This window comes from Dasypus novemcinctus, chromosome 1 (genome assembly GCF_030445035.2).
Source record: "Dasypus novemcinctus isolate mDasNov1 chromosome 1, mDasNov1.1.hap2, whole genome shotgun sequence".
NCBI classification, from domain to species: Eukaryota; Metazoa; Chordata; class Mammalia; order Cingulata; family Dasypodidae; genus Dasypus; species Dasypus novemcinctus.
Genome location: NC_080673.1, coordinates 86,122,339 through 86,143,948, shown reverse-complemented (window position 1 = coordinate 86,143,948; position 21,610 = coordinate 86,122,339). Strand labels below are relative to the sequence as shown.

General features: G+C 33.2%; 1 protein-coding gene across 50 annotated transcripts in view; it reads right to left on the bottom strand.

The window, feature by feature from the left end:
- CAMK2D (calcium/calmodulin dependent protein kinase II delta) overlaps positions 1–21,610 on the bottom strand; it is a 354,108-nt gene that overhangs the window by 48,678 nt on the left and 283,820 nt on the right. For 9 of the 50 annotated variants that reach the window (XM_071215022.1, XM_071215030.1, XM_071215029.1 and 6 more), the window contains exons 9-16: positions 13,854–13,948; positions 11,583–11,705; positions 10,416–10,499; positions 9,922–9,964; positions 6,404–6,441; positions 4,994–5,026; positions 2,072–2,131; positions 463–504 (exon numbers count right to left, since the gene is read on the bottom strand). In XM_071215022.1, coding sequence (XP_071071123.1) covers positions 463–504; positions 2,072–2,131; positions 4,994–5,026; positions 6,404–6,441; positions 9,922–9,964; positions 10,416–10,499; positions 11,583–11,705; positions 13,854–13,948 — 518 coding nt within the window. The remainder of the gene's footprint in view (positions 1–462; positions 505–2,071; positions 2,132–4,993; positions 5,027–6,403; positions 6,442–9,921; positions 9,965–10,415; positions 10,500–11,582; positions 11,706–13,853; positions 13,949–21,610) is intronic. The other 41 variants (XM_071215026.1, XM_058293702.2, XM_058293644.2 and 38 more) reach the window with 9 other exon arrangements.

Here is a 21,610-nt window from a genome sequence, read left to right as displayed (position 1 = left end):
ATAGAGTGAAACTCAAAAGAAACAATAAATTTAAACAAATCTCTATAAACAAGTTGATTGAAGAAAATGAAATGATATAGCAGAAATTCCAAAATATCATGCAGAGTACAGAACAAAGCACAAACAGGCATGGAAAAAAAAAAAAACCCACAAAAAACAATCCACTAGATGGAATTGCCTAAGATACACAGTCATCGTGACTTAAAGACTTTATTAATGTTCAACCAGACTTTTGACTAATGGTACCATTCTCCTTTATTCCAAGATGGCATTGACTTTTTGTTTTGAAAGAAGTATGGGTTAAGTAGAGTTCTAGATAAATTAGGCCCCAAAGAAAGTGTGGTTAGAAAAAAGGTAAGGATTTTCTTTCCAATTTTTAGATAAAGAATTAATTTTGCTTGGAATATTTGATGAAATGTGTAATCTAGTTAAAGCAAGATACTTTTCATTCTTTCTGAATACCTTGTTTCCATCAGGGTTGTGGATTACAGTAGTTTGGGGCTCCTGAGTGAGAACAAAATAGAGAAAGAAACAGTTTGCATAGGTAAGTACATTCTCACTACTGTGAGGGAAAGAGCAGAGTGTGCCAGGTGACAAAACTAAATAGTGACAAGAGCTAAAGCAATGTTAACTACTGTCAGAGGTTGCAGCTGATAAGTGTTCTGATGAAAGAACTCCCCAGTGAGGCCATGAGACAGGACACCTCCCTGCCAGGCAGTAGCATGCAAAAGACCTTATTCCCGATCAACATACAGGTAAGGCTTTGAAGACTGGAGACCTAAAGAGGCACTCACTGTTTCACAAAGTCCTATGCCAGATAGAGCTTTCTTTTCTTCTTTAATAAGTGGCCTTTCAAAGTTTGTCCCACACTGGGACAAGTCAGTGGAGAAAGAATTTTTTCAGATGGTCTCAAATTCATTGTGAAGATATTTTCAGCTGTATTACTTTGAGAATTAATTTTAATATCATCAATACAATGAATATACAGCTGAACATCCTTGAAAAATATAGAACCATTGGACCACACTTTAAAAAAAAGGCTATCATAAAGAAAGTGTTTGAAAAGATCACAAGAAATTCTAACGAACAAATAAACGATATAATCACTACCCTTTGAGACATATGCTGTTAAACCCTGCATTAATTCACATCAAAAAGAAAATTTCTGCTTTATGGGCTATGTATATAAAATATTTAGCTGTAAAGTCATGTTTTCCATAGGGGAAATATTATTTTGATTCATTTAGAATAATAGTACAGAGAACAGTTAAAAATTAGAAGCATTTATGCAGGTCACATATCAAAATATGGAATAGTTTGGGGAAAATATTATGGAACCCATTAAGTGCCAGTATTCAAATTTTGAATTTTAATATAACACTGTCTCAAAGTGTTAAACTGGTTTGGTTTGTAATAGTGCAGATTTGATGGAAGTGAACAAAACCGGTTTCCATTGATGTTTTAAAGCTCTATGCTATGCAATTTCATTCTATCCTTCAAAGTGAAACAGTGATAATTAATTTAAAACACAACAAACAAAAAGCTTTAAATTATCCATACCTCTTTATCTCAGAAAGTGAGGTCTTACAAAGCTCTGCTGATTTTTAATGAGAAATGAGAACTCTGAATAAGGTCTACTTTCATTGTGGTCTAGCAATAATCCTGTTAGCTCTCCTTGATGTCAACATTTGTGTCATGAAGAGAAGGAATCATTGTTTGTAATATCTAGAGTTATCATCAGGAGAAGAGCTAACAGCAACCAAAGCACATTCTACTAAGGCAGCATGCAAACAATTTTAACTACAGAGACCACAGCTATCAGTACAATGGTTCAATAATGAAATGAGAAAAACCTCATGTTAGAAACACACTGCACAACTACCTTAACAAAAAGAAAAGAAGAAAAAGAAATAAACTCTTCATATCTTACAAAGCAAAAAAAAAAAAAAAAAAAGGAATTCAATGAAATAAAATGTTTATCTAATATCTATATCTATATAGTGAAAGCAATGAGAGAAACAACAAGAAACAGTAAAGAACTTAAGAAGGGTTACAAAGAGTCCAGGTATACCAGCGCCGGGGTAGGAATATTTTCTTTGGGGCTGGTTACCACGTTGGCTTTGTTGTTTATCTGTAGGTATGCAGAAAATAGAAACAGAGATGCCTTAAACCCCTTGGAAGCCAATGTCTTGATATGCAGCATGTCTACATGGAGATATAGACATGAAAATAAAGAGCCACTCAAGATGAACATGAAAGACACTGTGAAGACTGACAGGAATGGTGATCACATCTAGTCTCCGGTGGTTACACACAGGCTAAGACTGTATCTGTGATGGTGGAATGATAAAACAGACTTGGCTGCTTTGGCTGTGCCACCTTTAGCAAACAGACAAAGAGCTGCTTCAGTGGAACTCAGATCAAGTTTAGAGTATGAAATGAATATAATCCTTTTCATACTCTTCAAGATGGATTCTGTTTCCCAGCTTCCAATTGCTCACTGTTTTGAATGAATTCTTTTTCTTTTTTTTTTCCATTTTATTCTTGAGCCTGAAGACACACATAGACCGTCTTTCTCTGGGGAGCCATCATCACTTTGATTAGTAGATATTCAATTAAAAACTTAATCTTCTGAGGAAATGTAGGCTTTATAATGTCCAAAAAAAAATAAGTCTAAGTTTCCTTGAAAATACATCTTTAATTATAAATGGGCGAATAAAACTCTTTACTGAAATCTGAATGTAAAAGGACTTTATTGTTCATAATTGTTTTAGAGGAAAATACGTTTTCTGTCAAAGTGTTACAGCTATTTAAGACTATATTTGGTAATAACATTCCTTGAATTAATGTAATTGGGTTTGATCTTAAAGAAGACATCATTACTGCTGTGTAAACACATTGTGAAAGTCAGTAAGTACTGCAATGGACCCACAGAGAAGATTATTTGTAGACAAGTGGCAACTTGAAACTATAACTGAGTTTGGGAAATAAAGAATCAAAGACCTAAAAAAGTAATAATCAACATTCTTTTACACTCATGCATGACAATTTAGATTATGGTTATAAACAGAAATGTAAATTAACATTCATTTTCTAACAATATAACACCTAGCTATTTTCTTAATATATTATTTCCTAAAGGAATAAATCCCTATATTTTAGTATATATGTACTTAAGGACTTAAAGAATAACTTAAGATAAAACTGCATAAAATAAATGAACACCAAATGAGTATTTACAAAATTTAATTGCTTGGACTTTTTGGGAAGTCTTTTCTTTCATATTTTACATCATAGATCCTACTGAAACTAGAACTAAGAAGACAGAAGGTGATAACTTAATTTAGGCATGAAATATTTTGCTTTTTTATTAATTCACCTTTGTGTGGTTAGAAGGCAGCAATATTATTTTGGTAAGCTGTAATTGTGCTCTGTGACATGCAGGAAAAGAAAAATTGTTGGTGCCCTTTACTGGAAAACCCTTTCAATGTGAAACTATAAGTCAATATTTTCCAAATAATTTTATTTAAAACGTTCTTTAAATCAAAGTGCACAGAATTCAACATGAAGTTTGTGCAACAGCCAAAAAGAAATGAGATAATGGAGTCTATTAAAGAAGGATCAAAATTCAATATTTATGTCAGTATAGGATACATTAGAAAAGGGGAGAGTTGCACACACAAATAATTTCCTATTCAGAAAGAGTGCTTGGCAAAACACAGCTGACTTCTTTTCAAACGATCAGGGTTTCTTAAGACTAAAGCCTCGCATGTATTTAATGTGATGTATTGAATTTATATCAGTGGTTGCAAATAATCAAAGAAAAATATCCTGAGATACTTTAATTTCTGTTTTGGGATGAGACTATTGACTTTTTACCTAGGATTGTGGTTGCCAAGAACTGCTTTATTTTAGTGAAAATCATTGCACATGCATACCCTTGCACACAAACTTATCTGCATGTGTGTGTGCACACACATACACACACACAACCCTACATACATTCACACACAGATATGCAGCACACATGATCATCCCTTCCAGATGAAGGTCATTCTGTCTGCATGAGCCTTCCTCTATTGTCAGGTATGGGAAATATGAGTTAAATGAATATGTTCCTCAACCACAATTTTCAGTCATGTTTTACGTGCAGTTAACACTTTCATTAATATGAATATTAATTTAATGATTTTTTTTACTATGGAGAATTTTTAAAAGGTATTTTGTAATGTTAGTTTAAAAATAGAATTTCTAAGTAAAAGTCTAGGAGAACTTCCTTTCAAAGAGTTGAATATCAAGTGTGGGTTCAACCCAAACTGTCTTTTAAACACACAGGAACACTGACATTTTTGTGTGTGAATGGAGTTTATTTTATATTATGGAAGCAGAGTATCTTTATTTTAAAATCATTGGATCACATCAGAAGTTTAAGTGGTGCATTGGGTTATTCTTTGGCACATAAGCAGGATATTCATATTTTTCAGACATTGATTTAATTAAATTTTGAGGTTAAAAAATATTTATTTCCTCTAAAGGTGCTTAGCAAGGATGAGTGTGTTGTAAGATCACATTCACACTATTTATAAACTCTACAGTGGATATTTCATGGTGTGTCTGAAATAAAAATCATTCCTTTTTTAGCAATCATGATCATCATTTAAAAAATAATGATAGTGTTTCTTCCCCTTACCAATACTAGGAGATTATGTCATGGTCTCCTTAGTTTCAAAGAAAAAATTGGACTTTGTCCTGTTAATAGCACATGGATGAAGGTATAAATGTTTCATATATTTTAAAAATTGAAGTTCAAAGAAAAACAACATAATGCAGAAGTAGGATAGTGTGATAGTGTGTTTTGATACTTGATTCATTAACACTGACCTGTAATGGTCCTATACTTTCTCTACTTACACTAATTTAGGTAAATAAGACTGTTTTATTCCTATGTGTGAATTTTCACAGGAGGAGAAATCTGGCAGATAGAGATCCTCACCATCATCTGAACACTCGAACTGGACTTCCTTTTCTGAATTGACCAGTCAAAGAGAAAGGAAAAGAAAAAAATATGACCGGTTGAATTGTAAGTATCAAAGCATGGAGTACAGACTAATTTTTTTCTTTAAAGAGGAGCTTTAAGTTCACTAGAAGAAAAGTCCTAAAAACGTTTCTTTCTATGTAAGAATAATGGTGAAAAAAAAATCTCAATAGAAACTGAGTTCTGCATCACTGAATGGTACAGAAAAGCAAAGAAGAATAAAGCATTTGGAATATTTTAAATATCACAATTCCACCAATGTAACATTGGGAAAAAGGCAGACATCAACTGTCATTATTGTAATCTAAATTGAATAAACTAAGCAGAAAGAAAATAAAATTACATGTTGAGATAAGCAATTAGTAAAAAGCAACTGCTACCCTAATGACAACCACAAGTGTATGGTCACCGTAGCTCTGGAAAGTCCCAAACCGCACACAGACAGGTGGTGAAGAAATGACTGGGCATGGACCTAAGTGACAAATGATTTTCTGTGTTGTAATTTCAATATGAACTGACCACTGTTTAAGTATGGGTCAAGTTCTAATGTTAGAATGTTAAGTAATTCTCAAGTATGTTGAAGTGTTGATGAGGAATGTAGGCATCTGCCATTGAAAGAGAAAGAAAAGGATTAAAGAACATTTAGGTGATACTCTGGAAAGGTAACAATATAAATACAAGGTTACATTCAATCAAAAGTAAAGTCCCATGAAACCAAATAGAACCAGTAGTAAATATGTTACATTATTATTGACTGGAATTTTACTTTTATTTAGAAATTCAAGGAAGTCTAAATATCCTGTTGTCATCCTTCTTGGAAAATTTTCCTAATATTTTTTCCAAAATATTTACCTTAAATATGTCTCAATACTGTATGATAGAAGCACAGGAACAATTAAGACCTTTATAATAACTACTAAATGAGAAATTTATTAGTTTGAAGCTCAATTCCCTAGACCCAGTGACTTGATTTTTCTTCTTTTTAAGTCTATATATTTCAGCAGCTTTTAAAAACACAGCAAATTTTTTTAGGAAAGCACTCATTTTCATAGGTTTTCATGTCACTGTAATAGTTTGGGACTGTAGTAAAGCAGAAAGAACTTAAATATTTACTTTCTATAGCAACTCCACATACAAGTGTCATATTTTCATGATTAATATATAATCAAATGGAAAAGTACAATTGCTCTTAGTATACATATTACTCATCTTTGTGTATTAAATTATTGTATATTTCAACCTGCATCCTTTGTCAACAACTCATAAAAATAGAAGCTGCAAGGACTTAGGGCTTGAATTGAACATTTAAAAGTTATCTAGCTACTGAAAAAGTTAGAAATCTTTTTGGGACCACCTGTTTTTACTTACCTTTACTCCATCTGGTTTCTTCAACAAACTCTTGGCTGCTGCAAAATGAGAGTAAAATCTGTTTAGTGAGTTATCCTAGAAACCTACAGCCAGGCAACAAAACAGGTTGTTGTTTCCTTCTACCACCTTTGCTGAGTTAGGGCCAACATATGCCAAATTATCAAGGTCACACTGATGAGCGCGAGCTTATAGGACATTGAAATACAGTATCACTTTTCTTGGTTTTGCCACATCAAATTTAGGACGAAATTCTTGTTTGGTTCATTGCATATAACAGAACACTATGCCATTTGTGGTACTGGACATTATTTCACTGTTGATTTAGAAAAGGATACTGGAACTTTAACTGGACTATGCTTTTGTAATCCAGAAAGTTGATTTCAGTCTTCAGACAGCAGCTGACAGATTGTATTACATGTTCATTCATACCACAAGTATGGTGACCATGTCAGTTCTGTCTTTTAGGCCCCTCTTTCTAGAGGATTAAAATTCATCTATAATAATTTGCTCTGGCTAAATAACATCTTTTTTTATATTTTTGAAATCAGACAATTTCATTTTTACAAAAAAAATCTTAACTGTGTTTAAAATGAAATGGTATTTTACATTATTGACCTACAGGACATTTTTTAATGCTTAGCATATGACCTTTAGAAAAAAGGTATTATGTATTAATTTATACTTCTAAATTAGAATAGAAAGGCTCAGTTACAAAAGCCTTTTATGTTGAAAATTTAAAAATAACAAAATTTGAGACAAAATACAAAACAAAATGAAATATTTGAATGAGTTAACTGAATCAGAGAAATCCCACAGCATATGGTCTTATATTAAGCTTCATTTTTCTTGGAGGGGTAGCCTTTATAATTCCTTCTGTTACTGAACATCTTGAGTAGATTAAAAGGTGAAGAAATCCTTTCAAAAAATATACTTATGGATGGGTACATACACAGTGAACAGATAATATAACTGTCAATGACAATTCATACACCAAGTGTAGAATATTTATGAATATGCAGGACAAAGTACACACTTATGCTTCCATTTAATATTCATTATAAATACACAAATTATTTAAATATATCAGAAGAGAATTTGGCATTTGAAATGAAAATAGCCAGCTAAAATAGAACTGCATAAACATGTAATTTCCTGACATCCATTTGATTTGGGACATTAGTTTGACAGCTCTTTGGTATAATTTATTTATAATACACAAAAATGTTATTTTTATTTAGTCTTTAGCAACAAAGCAATTAATTTATTATTAATTAAGACTGTAAGGAACAGTTGCCTTGGATATAACACCGTTTGCCAGGAGCTAAAAAGCATTATTAAGTATATCCTGTGACAGTTAATAGGTTAGAAAGCAAACTCAGAATAATTGGAATTGCAATAGCAAACAAAGAGAAGACAATGATTCAGGAAAAGCAGGGATTTGGCCTGGGAGATGCAGAAATGTCCCTTTTGGTTACTAATTACCTTACCTCACAAGAAATACATTCCACATATAGGGAGAAAAGAAAAAATAAAAACAACTTTATAACCATACATTTATGGACAAATTACTTCAAAGAGCATGTTTTGCAATGAAACAAAATGAATAACATATTCAAAACTAAAATGCAGTATCAAGTACAAGATGTTGTAACTGGGTCTAATGTTATTCAGTCGATTTTGAAGTGATGAATAAAAAAAGTTTGCTTTTACGGTAAGACATTCAGAAACTATATAAAATTTACATATTAGTCATGAATTTTTAGTTTAAAAGATGAAAAGGAAAATGTGAGGTAAACCAAAAAGCTTCTCTACCTGTATATATATATATATTAATAAAGGCCCAATTTATGCCTACGTATGTGTGACACTTTAACAGAAGACATAATCTTAATTCTGAACATTTTTTAAAGTTAGTTTGTCATTAACAAATATACTACATAAATCATTCTATCTTTTAGTGATTACTAATTACTAGGCCACAGCGAAATATTAATTTATCTGAACAGAGTATTTATCAGTTAATATTTAATGAAATGGCTTTAAACTCAACCATATAAATGTCAACCATATTAATCAACTGTATATAAAACAGGTAACTAGACAAAGGTAGCAACAAGGTTTTATTACACCAAACAAATTAGACAAGATACATACAATCGAACAACACAGCCCCTCTATTTGTAGCATTATTCATTGTATCTTATGTTGTCATTGTTGTTTAACAGCTCACTGGAGGCCTTTGGGAGGCCTTTTATTGTATCACATTATCTATAACTAAATAGAAAGGGAAAAAAGGTAAACTATTTAACAAAAATTTAAACAATAATTAGAAATTGCTTGAGAAGTTTGAAGAACATTTGACAATGATGTGGTAGACAGTCATCGGATATCACTACAATACCCAGGCTACATATGTCACAGGAAGTGAAACAGGGAATTGAGGATGAATGTACAACTCTGTGATTATACTGAAAGCCACTGGTTATACACTTTGGATAGATTCTATAGCATGTGAATTTAAAAAAAAAAAAAGAATTGAGGAAATAACTGGATAATGTGATGTATAGATCACTGTTATGTAAACAGTAAGCCCAATAAAATACCGGTATTTTTGGCATAATCATTTGACAATTATAATCATTTGACAAGTCTAAATGCCTAAAAAGTGATTTACTGAGTACAGCTTTCCTGCCACTTGAATCACTCACTTCCCATGCGTAAGACTGGTGAGCATTTCCCAAAAATGTGTTATTTAGAAACCTGGTTCTTTGAGATATTCTATTAAAAGAAGGGGACTCAAAAACTCAAAAAAAATTCTGAAAATGCTATATACTTTATCCTCATTTTAGAGAGTCGCTCATACAATAAAGAAATAATTTAGTTTCGTTTTGCTCACTATTTAGCAAGTTAATTTTTACAATAGAATGATTTTGAGGAATATTTGTTATCCTATGATATTAATGCATACAGGTCCTCTGTAAATTCTTGAGTTTTATGCACTTGAAAATTTGGATAATTCTTTTAGAATATCAAAATATTACTGTATTGCTCAAAGAACTTAGGTCAAAGAGAACAAGGTTCCTCAATAATGTTCTTTATTTAAAAATCTTGTTTATTTGGATTTCCTATGAGACAAAAATAGCTTATGCAGTTATTACTTTATGAAGTATCATGCGTTTTTACTAGGTTTGAATGCCGAGCTTCAAAAAGAGGGGCTACACATTTCCACAACTTGTGTGCACCCCAGCAGGGATGACAGATTGGTTTCAAGTCCTGCACTACTGGGTGACTGACTGTGGTCTCTGGGGAGGCTTGGAGTTCAGAAGGCTCTGCAGGAGAGAGCACCCAGGCAAGTCCCTAATGGCGGCCACCGGAGCGGAAAGAATCCATGCCACACATTTACCCCCATGAATGACAGTGCTCATCCTAATTATGAGATGTTTTTAAATTCCAAAGAGACAAGAAAGAGTACTAAAGAGGAGAGCAGAGGATAACAGCAGAGTGTTTCACGCATGTACCTGAAAAATTCCTTGTAGCCAGCATAGTTGTCAAGATGGCCCCCTGTTAAAGAAATAAGAATACAAAATTGATGTTGCCCCTGCAAATCTCTGATCTAAGAAAATACAGACTTCAATAACAAAATTTCTTTTAGCCTAATTTTCAGTCAGGGGAGTTGAGTTTGTTTTTGTTTTGATTTCCTGAGAGTAGTTGCTCTGTGTCTTCCTAACGCCAGGACCTCACTAATGTGTGTGGCTGAATTTAGCTGATGAAACCACACCGCTGTCTGCCACTGAAAGGGGTGGTTAGAGCACACATTCCCACAGTGATCCTAACTTTTCCACTATAGGCTTAATTTCAGTGTATATTTCATTTTCCCAAGATCCAGAAGAGGAACACTAAGAACAGAGAGGTCTACACATTTGAAAGATTTGTTGAAAGTCATTTTCCTCATATAATATCTCACTTCTCACTCTGTCAAATTTACCTCTCCCAAAAACGCAAAACTTCTTACCTTTAGTTTTCTTCTAGCATTAAATTTCTTCAGGCAGTCTACAGTTTCCTGTCTGTGCATCATGGAAGCAACAGTAGAACGTTGCTGGAAAAAGAGGAAAAAAACAACTTAATCCAGCATATACTATTAACTTCAACTTCATTAAATCTTTACCCATATGGTTAACCTATAAGTATCAGATTATAAATTTATTGAAAAAGACTTTGCCAAGACTATTCAAGACTAGGAAGCAATATTTAGTTAATGGAAAGTATAGAAATTGTATCTATAATTTCCCAAATTATCTTTATTTCAATATGTTTTTAATCAATTTCTATCAATTGCCTTTGTTTACTTAGTACCTTAGTCCTATTTATTGCCATAACATTTGACATCCATCCCTAAAAATTTACCCAAGTCTCTAGATGGTATTCAAATTTCACACTGCTTTTTTTTTTTAAGGACTTTTAAAGCATCTCCAGACTACCATGCACATTCCTTTATGTAGTAAAATACTACTCCCTGTTTCCAACCCTCATATTTGTTTAAACACTGTCTAATGAATTTTTTCTAACCTTTTCTGCTGGGGTGTATTTAACATTGGTGTCATTTTCTTAATCTCTGTTCATGAGTATTATCAATAAATTGCTATGGGAAATACTCATTCTTTGTATTGTTGTAGGCAATATTTACTTACCAACTTATATAAATTGAACTTTATTACCTGAAACAGTACTTTTCACCATTTTAAGATGTGTTTGGTTAAATATTTTGCATCAAAAATTAATTCATTCAACACAAAAGTACAAATTTCACCATGAAATAACTAGAATAAGCAAATTCATAGAGTCAGAAACCAGAGTACAGGGTTAGGGAAAGGGGAGAGAATGGAGACTTAATGCTTAATGGGTACATAATTTCTGTTTGGGATAATGGAAAAAATTTGGTAGTGAATGATGGAGATGGTAGTTCAAAATTGTGAATGTCATTAATATCACTGAATTGCATACTGAAAGTGGTTAAAACGGGATTTTTTTGTATATATGTTACCACAATAAAAATTTTTAAAAATGTATTCATTCTGGGTTTCATCTTTTTCTGCAAAATTATTTTAAATCCACAAAAAAATCTAAAGGACAGTTTATTTTTTATTTTTCTTCCTGAAGTTTTGGGGAAACTCTCACTTACACAGATCCATGGATGTTTTAGTGCCTCCGAGGCTGTGATACGTTTGGCAGGGTTGATAGTAAGCATTTTATTGATGAGGTCTTTGGCTTCAGGAGTCACAGTGTCCCATTCTGGTGACGGAAACTTCAAAAATATAAATTTATGAAAAGTTTAAAAAATAAATACACTCAGTTGAAAAGGGAAGAGCCAAAAAATTATTAATCATTCCCTTAAGCAGTGAATTTTTTCATAAATTTACTTTTTGTGTAAGTTAAAGTTTATCTAAATATAGATAAATCTACAGAGAAATATTCCTCTCTCTCTCTATTAAATATTAAAGAAGAGTAACTAAGGGACAAACATATGTATTAAAATGCATATCCTAACTAGCAGATACATTTTAAAAATTAGAAAAATAATGTAAGAATCTTCTCTTCCTCTCAAAGTATCTTTTTTTTCATCTAAAAATGAAATTTTAAGCAATCTTTCTCGGTTATTTGCAAAAAATAATAAAAACTTAAAGGCTGTCATGTATATCAATGTTATCAAACTATTATACCACGGTTCAAAATGAGGTATTACATACATTCACAACTCATGAGCATAATAGCAGAAATAATCAATCAGCTTTAATTCCTGTGACAAAATCTCTTAATTGTGGGTACGTGGAGAGCTGTAGAGAGGGGGAATCTGGGCTACCTGAGCCTCTGCAGGATTTCATGTTAACTTTTTAAGAAGAAAGTTAATTATCTACTTAATTACAAATTTCACCAAAGGAAAGTTCATGAAAGTAACTGTCTTTCATAACTTCAACTACTAATCCATTTGGATATTGATAACTATATAATAAGGTTATTAAGCTTATTTACATTAATTTTTATCGGTAAAATAAAATTAACCTCTCCTGAAAATGCAAAATTTTGTTTTTCATGGAATTAGCATTTGAAGTAGAAATACTATTCTCGGTTGGTTAAGAGAAATCTGAATCACACTATTGCTAAAGGATATAAAATGGGCAACATCTGAAACACTGGTAAAATGAAACATAAGAAAAAAGATACTAGCCCTCCAATATGAGTAAATCTTGCCAGGCCAACAATTCTCAGTTTTATTCCAGAGGTTCTTTTGGGGCAGTTATAAAAATTTGCTGAATATTATGAACTACTGAAAAAACATTTAGGGCTATAGTTTAATGTTGTGCAGGTTGTATAATAGCAAATAAGGGGCTGGTTCGGTCCAGAGAGTGGCAGACCTTTTTAAAATTTTTCTAATTTTCACAAAGCAACTCCTCCACATTTTCTAAGCAGTGCATTTTCAGGAATATTCTGCCAAGAGAGGTGCCTAGTTCTAGTTTGCAAAGATGGTGAATATGTTTGCCATGGCCAGTAAATAGTAATTTGTCACAATTATGCCTACTTTCAAATACACTAATTATAAATTAAATGTATTGGAAAAGTGATTTTTTTCAAATATATTTCAGATTTGAAATCCTTCCTTCAAATTAAATATTACACAGAAGCCCAATGGGTAAGCAAGAAAAAAAAAATCAAAACTGAATAGTAGTGGAGAGATACTCCTATTATCTAAGATCAGGTTGACAAAGTATAGCCCATAGGCCAAAGCCAGATTGCCTCCTGATATTGTAGTCCTCAGAAGCTAAGAATTTTTATTTTATTTTATTGTTTTTCATTTCTAAATAGTTGATTTAAAAATAAAAACAAAGAAGAATATGAGACAGAGACCTTATGTTGTGCACAAAGCCTAATATAGTTAACATCTAGTCCATTAAAGAAAATAATTTGCTGACTGCTCTAACAGCAGGCCCTGAAGAAGTTAGAATACTGTTGTAAAATCATTGGATTAGAGTATTTTAAAGTTGGTTCTATTTGATTCATGGATCACCATACCAGCAAGATATTTTTGGCATGCAATTTTAAATTATATGACATTTATTTGGGAATATAATTCAACTAAAGCAGTAGCAATCATTTCCAAAGATAAGTTTTTAAATTTTTAAATGTTTTAAAATGCATTAATATCTAAAAAATTTGACAAGCAAAGTCCTTCCTCAAAGACTTCAAAATACTTTCCTTTCAATTTTAGGTGAGCAAAAAGAAAATAGAAATTGAATATGTAATGCATTTCTTACTCTTTATCTTCCTTTCCTCAACAAAGAAGGTAAGATAAATCACTGCAAATTAAAGGTAAAACAGCAAAGAAAAATATCTGTCCCTTTGTCTATAAATAAGAATCAGAACCTCATTTAAAATTATATGAATATATATTACATACATCATAAGCTCCAGCCTTGATCTGCTGATAGAGTCTGTGCTGGTCTTCATCCCAGAAGGGTGGATACCCCACCAGTAGAATATAAAGGATGACACCTGGAAGAAATTAGAATAGTGAAATAATTTAGGTCATAGTGACAACAAAAAGTTAAGTGTGGCTGATCCACAATTAAACTAAGCTGTATCAATTAAGAAGAGGACACTGGATTGTTGGGAGATTTCAGAGAGAGTATTATGATCCAGTCTGAAGTACTGTGGAGAGGGCAAATGCCATCATCTGCCCAAGAATTCTGATAACATGTGCCAGGATAGCACGAAGCCCTAAGAATGTTAAAGAGGCATAGTATGGCAACATCTAAAATTGAAACTCACTTACCATTTTGAAAGATGCATTCTTTGGTCTCCCTGAATTCTTACCTGTATAGATGCTATGTAAATTTAGTCACTTTGTAGGTAGAGGTTGGAAAATTTAATATGGTATTTATCTCCTCTTAGTTATTTTGCTACTGATTAGGACTATCTGTTGAGTGATGGTGCACTGGTTATAACTTCATGCTCTAAGCAGCCAGATTCCTTGGAAGTGTGGATAACATGTAAGGAGATGAAAACTCTTCAGTGCTCTTAGTTTAGTCTCAAAAATAGAATCTTGCAATAAAAACCAAACCAACACTACGACAGGAACAGTATATATCATAGGAGAGTGAAAGAGAAGAGGGGTGTGTGTGTGAAATTGCACACAAAATTTAAAGCAATAAACATTCAGCAGTAATAAAACTTGATCTTTTTATAAATATGTAACTATATTCAAATGAATTTAATCAACACATGACAAATTTCAGTTTTTTAAAATTTTATTTTATATCCACAGGCTTTTAACTTTGCCGGAAATTGTATATTGTACCTGGAGGTAAAACGTTTACTGGGTTTGTTTTGACACTCTTGTTCCCTTTATCATCAAATGTTCTCTTCCCTTCTTTTCAAATAATTTATTTGCTTGAGGTCTTCACTTTCTTTTATAGCTCATTCTCTATAGGAAGGCCCATCTTTCCTCTGACCTCTTCTACTTGCTTTCTTCTCGCTTTCTTCCCTGGGAAAACTGGGAAAACCTGAGAGAAAAGCCTATGATAGGTGATTCTTTGTCTGGGTGTATCCCGTGACTCCTCTTTTCCCTGACCAGAGGTGGTCTTTTGGGTTCTTTATCTTATCTGTGTTGGGAATATCTAGGCTGCTCCTGTCCATTATTCTCGACATCTTTACACAATAGACACAACTGCCAGTAAAATAGTGGTTAAACAAGGTTCCATTATCCTAGACTTGTAAAGCATGCTTAAGGAGATATAGTTCAAAAAGGAATTTTAAAGTCTTATAACTTACTACGGGAGTAAATCATGTACAAGGCATTCTTAAATTTAAAACCTAACAAGGATTTAAAAACAAGATTGAAAATTATTTCCCCATGGTGGAGTTCAAACAAAAAAAGCTCAAATTACAGATATCTCACCTTTGCAGCATAAAAATAACTTTTCCATTTCTTACTCAATTATAGACTTAATGTGAACTCATTTAAGTTTCTTTTTATATCATTTTTTAGTATCTGATGTAACATGCATCAATGGATGATGATAATGATGATGCATGCCTGCTTTTTTTGTGTTCCTAGGACAGAAATAGGAAAGACACTACCTAAGTAGTTTCAGGCCTCAGCTTTGATTCAGGGAGTCAAAAAGAAACTTCACTATGCCATTTATTTCCTAATAGATATCTGGAGTCAGGCTGTTAAAAACTACAAAACAGACTCACAACAGACACTGTGCATTCTGAACCAAGGCTGGGTTGCAAGCATAGCCCCAGAGGTCCTTACACACTGTGTCAGTAAGTCTGGGGCTGGCACTTGATCCCCACACTCCTCTGGAAAGAGGAAGGTTCATTCCCCAAGAATGGGCAACCAAAACATACACAAATGGCCACAAATTAATTTTAGGGGTTTCAATCAGAAAATGTATTTTTATTAAAATAATAGCAGAATTATAGGAGTTTTTAAAAAAATACTTTTAGGGCCAAGATAGGTTTTAATGAAGTATCTTATTTAATTCTTCTATAGTGCTATAAGGCAGATGTTACTATTCCCATTATACAGATGGGGAAACAGAGGCCACAAGGTTAAGTAACTTAACTGTTTGAGTCATAAGAAAATTGACATAGTCATGCCTTAAACATTACCATTTTTGCTTTATCTATGAACTTTAACATCAAGTGGTCATTTACAATTTTTTGATGTTATCTAAGAATCCTTGCCCCATTAGTAAGGTTTCAATTCAGTACAGCTTTAAACATTGCTTGCTTACTTCTTCTTTAGCTATTCACTCTAACAAGTGATCATTTTGAATTTTTTAAAAACAAATCAATTTTTTGATACATATTAATAAAGCACAAATCCATCCAAAGTGTACAAATAAAGGTATTTGGTATAATCACATAGATGTGCATTCATCATTCAATCATTATTACAGCATTTTCATTAGTCCAATAATAATAAGAAAAAAAGACAAACAACAAAAAACTCATCACCTCTCAATTTCTCTATGCTTTCCCTGCCATGCATTGCAGCTATTCAGTCCATCTTTCTAGTTTATTTGTATTTTTATTTCATAAAAAGTCTTATATATGCAATATTGACCATATTTGCATTTAACATGTGGTTTCACTATGTTATACAGCCCCAAAAGCTTTCCTTCTAGTAATATACATGTCCTTAGACTTTTCCTTTCAGTCACAGTCATACCCATATAATAACTCTACTAGTTATAAACACTATGATGGTCTTTCACCATTTCTTTTTATTTCCAAAGATTTACAAACAATCTTTTTACCAATTCTGCACAGGTTAACCCTCAGCTTTCCATTCTCTACCCTCACTCTATTTTCTGGTAAACTATATTCTAATTATTAACTCCATGAGTTTATACAATATATTTAGTTCATAACAGTGCAATCACACAGTATTTGTCTTTTTTGTGTCTGGCTTGCTTCACTCAACATAATGTCTCCCAGGTTCGTACATGTTGTCATATGCTTCATAACTTCATTTCTTCTTACAACTGCACAGTATATCGTGTGAGTACACTACAATTTGTTCTCCATTCATTAGTTGAGGGACACTTGGGTTGTTTCCAACTTTTGGCAATTGTGAATAATGTTGCTATGAACATCGGTGTCCCCAGATCTCTGTTCATGTCATTGCTCTCAGTTCTTCTGGGTATATACCCAGTAGTGGTATTGCTGGGTCACATGGCAACTCTATATTCAATTCCCTGAGAACTGACAAACAGTCCTCCACGTGGCTGTAACATTCTAGGAAGAGTGAACACGTGTTCCAATCTCTCTACAACCTCTCCAACAACCGTAGTTTTCAAACTTTTTAATAGTGGACATTCTAATAGGTGTGAAATGATGTCTCATTGTAGTTTCAATTTGCATTTCCCTAATCACCAGTGATGTTGAACATTATTTCATGAGTTTTTCCACCATTTGTATTTCTTCTTTGGACAAATGTTTATTCAAGTCTTTTCCCTTTTTAATCAGGTTGTTTAATTGTTGAGCTGCAGAATCTCTTTATGTATCATGGATATTAAATTCTTATCATTTATGTAATTTCCAAATATCTTTTTCCACTGAATTGACTACCTTTTTACCCATTTGACAAAGTCCTTTGAGCTGCAAAAGTGTTTAATTTTCAGGAGGTTCCATTTATCTAACTTCTTTTGTTGCTCATGCTTTGGGTGTAAGGATCAAGAAATTACTGCCTACCACAAGATGTTGAAGATGTTTTCCTACGTTTCAAGAGGTCCTTGATACATATTTGAGTTAATTTTTGTATGAGGTGGAGATAGGGGTCCTCTTTCTTTCTTTTGGATATGGCTATCTAGTTCTCCCAGCATCATTTGTTGAATAGACTATTCTGGACCAGCTGGGAGGGCTTGATGGCCTTGTCAAAAATCACTTGACCATAGATATGAGGGTGACAATTGGGTTCCATTGGTCAATCTGTCTGTCATTATGTCAGTACCATGCTATTTTTACTATATCTAAGTAATATGCTTTAAAGTCAGGAAGTGAGAGTCTTCTACTTCACAGTTCTTTTTAAAAACATTTTTGGTTATTCCAGGCCCCTTACACTTCCCAAATAAATTTGATAATTAGCTTTTTCATTTCTGCAAGAAAGGATGCTGTATTTTGTTAAATGCCTTTTCTGTTTTAATTGAGAGATTTGTGTGATTTGGGATAAGTTTGCTCTTCCTTTTCTAGTTCCTCCAGGGGTGCAGTCAGATCTTCAGTTTTAGTTCTTTCTTCTTTTTTTAATGTATGCATAGAGGGCTATAAACGTCACTCTCTGCACTGACTTTGTGGTGGCCCATAGGTTTCGATACATTGTGTTCTCAAGATATTTACTGAATTCTTCTATAATTTCTCCTTCACACACTGATAATTTAAAATTATGTTGTTAAATCTCCATATATTTATGCATTTTCCCATTTTCTCACCCATTAATTTCCTGTTTCATTCAGTTATGATTCAAGAAAGAGTTTTATATAATCTCCATCATTTAAAATTTATTGAGTCTTGTGTTGTGACCCAATCTTCAGACTTTATGTGCCAGTTGGGCCTTGAATCTAAACTGTGTTGCAACTACTAATCTCCAGTTCATTTGACTCACCCAGGACAAACTAATAAGGAGACGATGATGGACAATGATGATCCCAAGGAACAGAGAGAGTCTGCAATTGCAAGCAAGATAGTTGCAACCATCTGCCCCTTGGGATCTAAGCCCCCTCTCATTTAGAGGTAGAATGCGCATCACCAGCCCAGAATACTCAGGATTGGGGAATGAAAGATGGACTAGGGTCGACTTACTATTATTCTACTACAGACATTGTGATTCTAGCAATGGAAGGATTGTTACCATTGATGTGGACACAGTGATCACTGGAGGTTCTGAGGGGAGGGAGGGAAAATTAGGTGTAATAAAGTATATTTTTGGGACTTGGGAATTGTCCTGAATGACAATACAATGACAGATACAGGCCATTGTATATCTTGTCATAACTTGCAAAATTGTGTGGGAGAGAATGTAAACTACAATGTAAACTATAATCCATGCTTAATGGCAATGCTCCAAAATGTGTTTATTAATTGTAACAAATGTATACCGCAATAATGAAGGATGATGTTAATGCTGGAAAATGTGCAGGGGGTAAGGAGTGGGCATATGGGAATCCCCCACATTTTTAATATAACATTTATATAATCTAAGTATCTTTAAAAAACATTAAAAAGTATATTATAAAAAAGAGTTAATGTAAAAAACAAATGAAAAAAAGGGTCCAACCCTTTGGCAAAGGCTTTTGTGGACCACCTGTTTGTAATCTCTTCTATATTGTGTACGAATCCTAAAAGATTCAAACAAATACCTACCACTGAGTTGCTGCCCTAAAGGACAGTGTAAAAAGTAGGCTGGTGTTTCTCAACCTTCTCGTATACCAGAATCAAGTGACAAGCTTGTAAAAATGCAAATTCCCAAGCCTTATCTTAGAAAATCATATTCAAGGATTGTAGGGTGAATCTAGGAAGTTGATCAGGTCACTCTGAAGCAGTGGCCCAGGGGTCACAATTTGAAAATGCCAAGTTAAGAAAATCATACATCCAATGTCAAGAGAGATTTAAGGCAGTATATGAGTTCAGAATAAGAGACACTGGTTGAAGGTCAGGATCCATAGGTTAAAGACTGACAAGGACATGGGTGGGTCATATAGAATAGCTTTCTAATTAGAGGTAGCCTTCCTAATTACTAGACATATCTGTGACCGTCCAGAGCAAGGTAATCACAGAACTGGTAATAGCAACAAATTGTTCATTGTGCTTGAGATTTCAAAATGGTAAATAATTCTTAAAAGAGTGCTTGAGATTGGCTTATCTCAGCTGAAACATGAAAAGGCCTAAACCTAGAAATCATGCAACTGTGGAATCTAATTAACCATGCAAAAAAACATAAAACATATTCCATAACATGCCAAAGGTTTGTAAAAAGTCATGGTGCATTCTATGACAATCACAAATTTATTACCACTCATAAGTGTTCTGTGAGAGATCTAGTTCAGGTTTACATGTAGTAAGATTAGGGGTGTTTGGTGGTGGTAGTGGTGGTGGGGGTTGCATCTATTTATTTTTTAAGCCAAGTTGTAAAAGAAAGTTCTACTAAAAACGAGTGCTCCAATGGCAACCAAAAACAGCATCTGCCCCTCTCATTAAGGGATTATAGAAATAGCTATTTATGTGGGAAAGCAATCAAATCAATTTACTATTGTTAATGGCAGAATATGGAGATATGGTCTTATTTCATCAATGCCTATTATTTACTTTTCAGTAATGGACTAGTTGGTTTCAAAGATTGAGAACAGGTCAGACCACATTCTGTGCTGGATCACAAAGGCAAGGTAATGGCAATAAGTATTTGAGATCTCCTATATAGGCAGATAATTGCATATTTCAATAAAGATAATGAATAGACTTCTTTTAGCCATTATACCAAAGCTGTGCTTCATTTGTCTCTGCTGTCAACTGCCAAAAGACAAAGAATCTGCTGTAGTGGGTGCTCATGGCTTATTTCTCAGAGAAGACTAGCTGCCACTCTGCTAAATGGCTTGTCTTGCAGTACTTTTATTGTCTGGATAGTGTCATTTCTTACAACACTACTCACTGTCTAGCCTTGAAAAGAACTAACTGTTTAATTGTCAACAGCTAGTGTTAATGGATGGTTGAAAAGTGTTTCACTTGAGATATGCCATAACTTAAAAGCAACCAAGTAAGATGTATATTATGTTGGTGATTATTACAATATTGATGAGCAAGAAAGTACTATCTTATAAATAAAGTTTAATATGACTTTCATGTACTAACTGAGTAAAGATAATATAAAAATGTAAAATAATATTCCAAAGCCATAGCAGTGATCCAAAATGTAACAAAAGGCAGAAGAGTCCATTATGATATTCCCAGTTATGGTCATTCCCACCCTACCTTCAAATATGTAACAGTAGAATACCTAAGACATTTCCATAGTTAGTTGTATACTTCCTAGTGTATTTCTAGGCACACCATTGAAAGATGCACAATCTCTAAAGAAAATGGGAGTTGGCAGCAAATACATCCTCCAAATAGGATATATTATCCCAAAGGGAATTGGCTGTTTGTAGAACACTATATGAAGAAAGTAAAGGCCAGGATAGAACTAAGCAAAGTGAAAGGTGGCTCAGCCAATGCAAAATTGGGGTTGAAATCTGTAGATATGACTCAAAGTTTTTATTAGTCATTTAACTTCTAAGTTATTCATAAGATCTATATGTGTATGTACTTAAGATGATTTTATGTATTTATATATATATCTGTTGAATTTTTTCTTAGGCTTTAAGAATGTTACTAGCTCAGGCAACAAAGAGGGAAGCAACTCTTCATCTATCTTTCATCCCTTTTGTAGATATGAAAGTTAAGAGCTTCCGTCCTATAAGTTAGCTCACATTTCACAGACATAAAATCCTATTATTACAAGACATTTCATTATTTAAAAAGGTTAGGTGTATAAACTGTATTATGAAAATTTACTCAAACAGAAAGTCCAGAAACCAGTATTTTGGTATACTAAAATTTATCAAAGTAATATTAAAACTGAGCATAGTGTGTTTGGTGAGTCTAAGACAGAGAGTC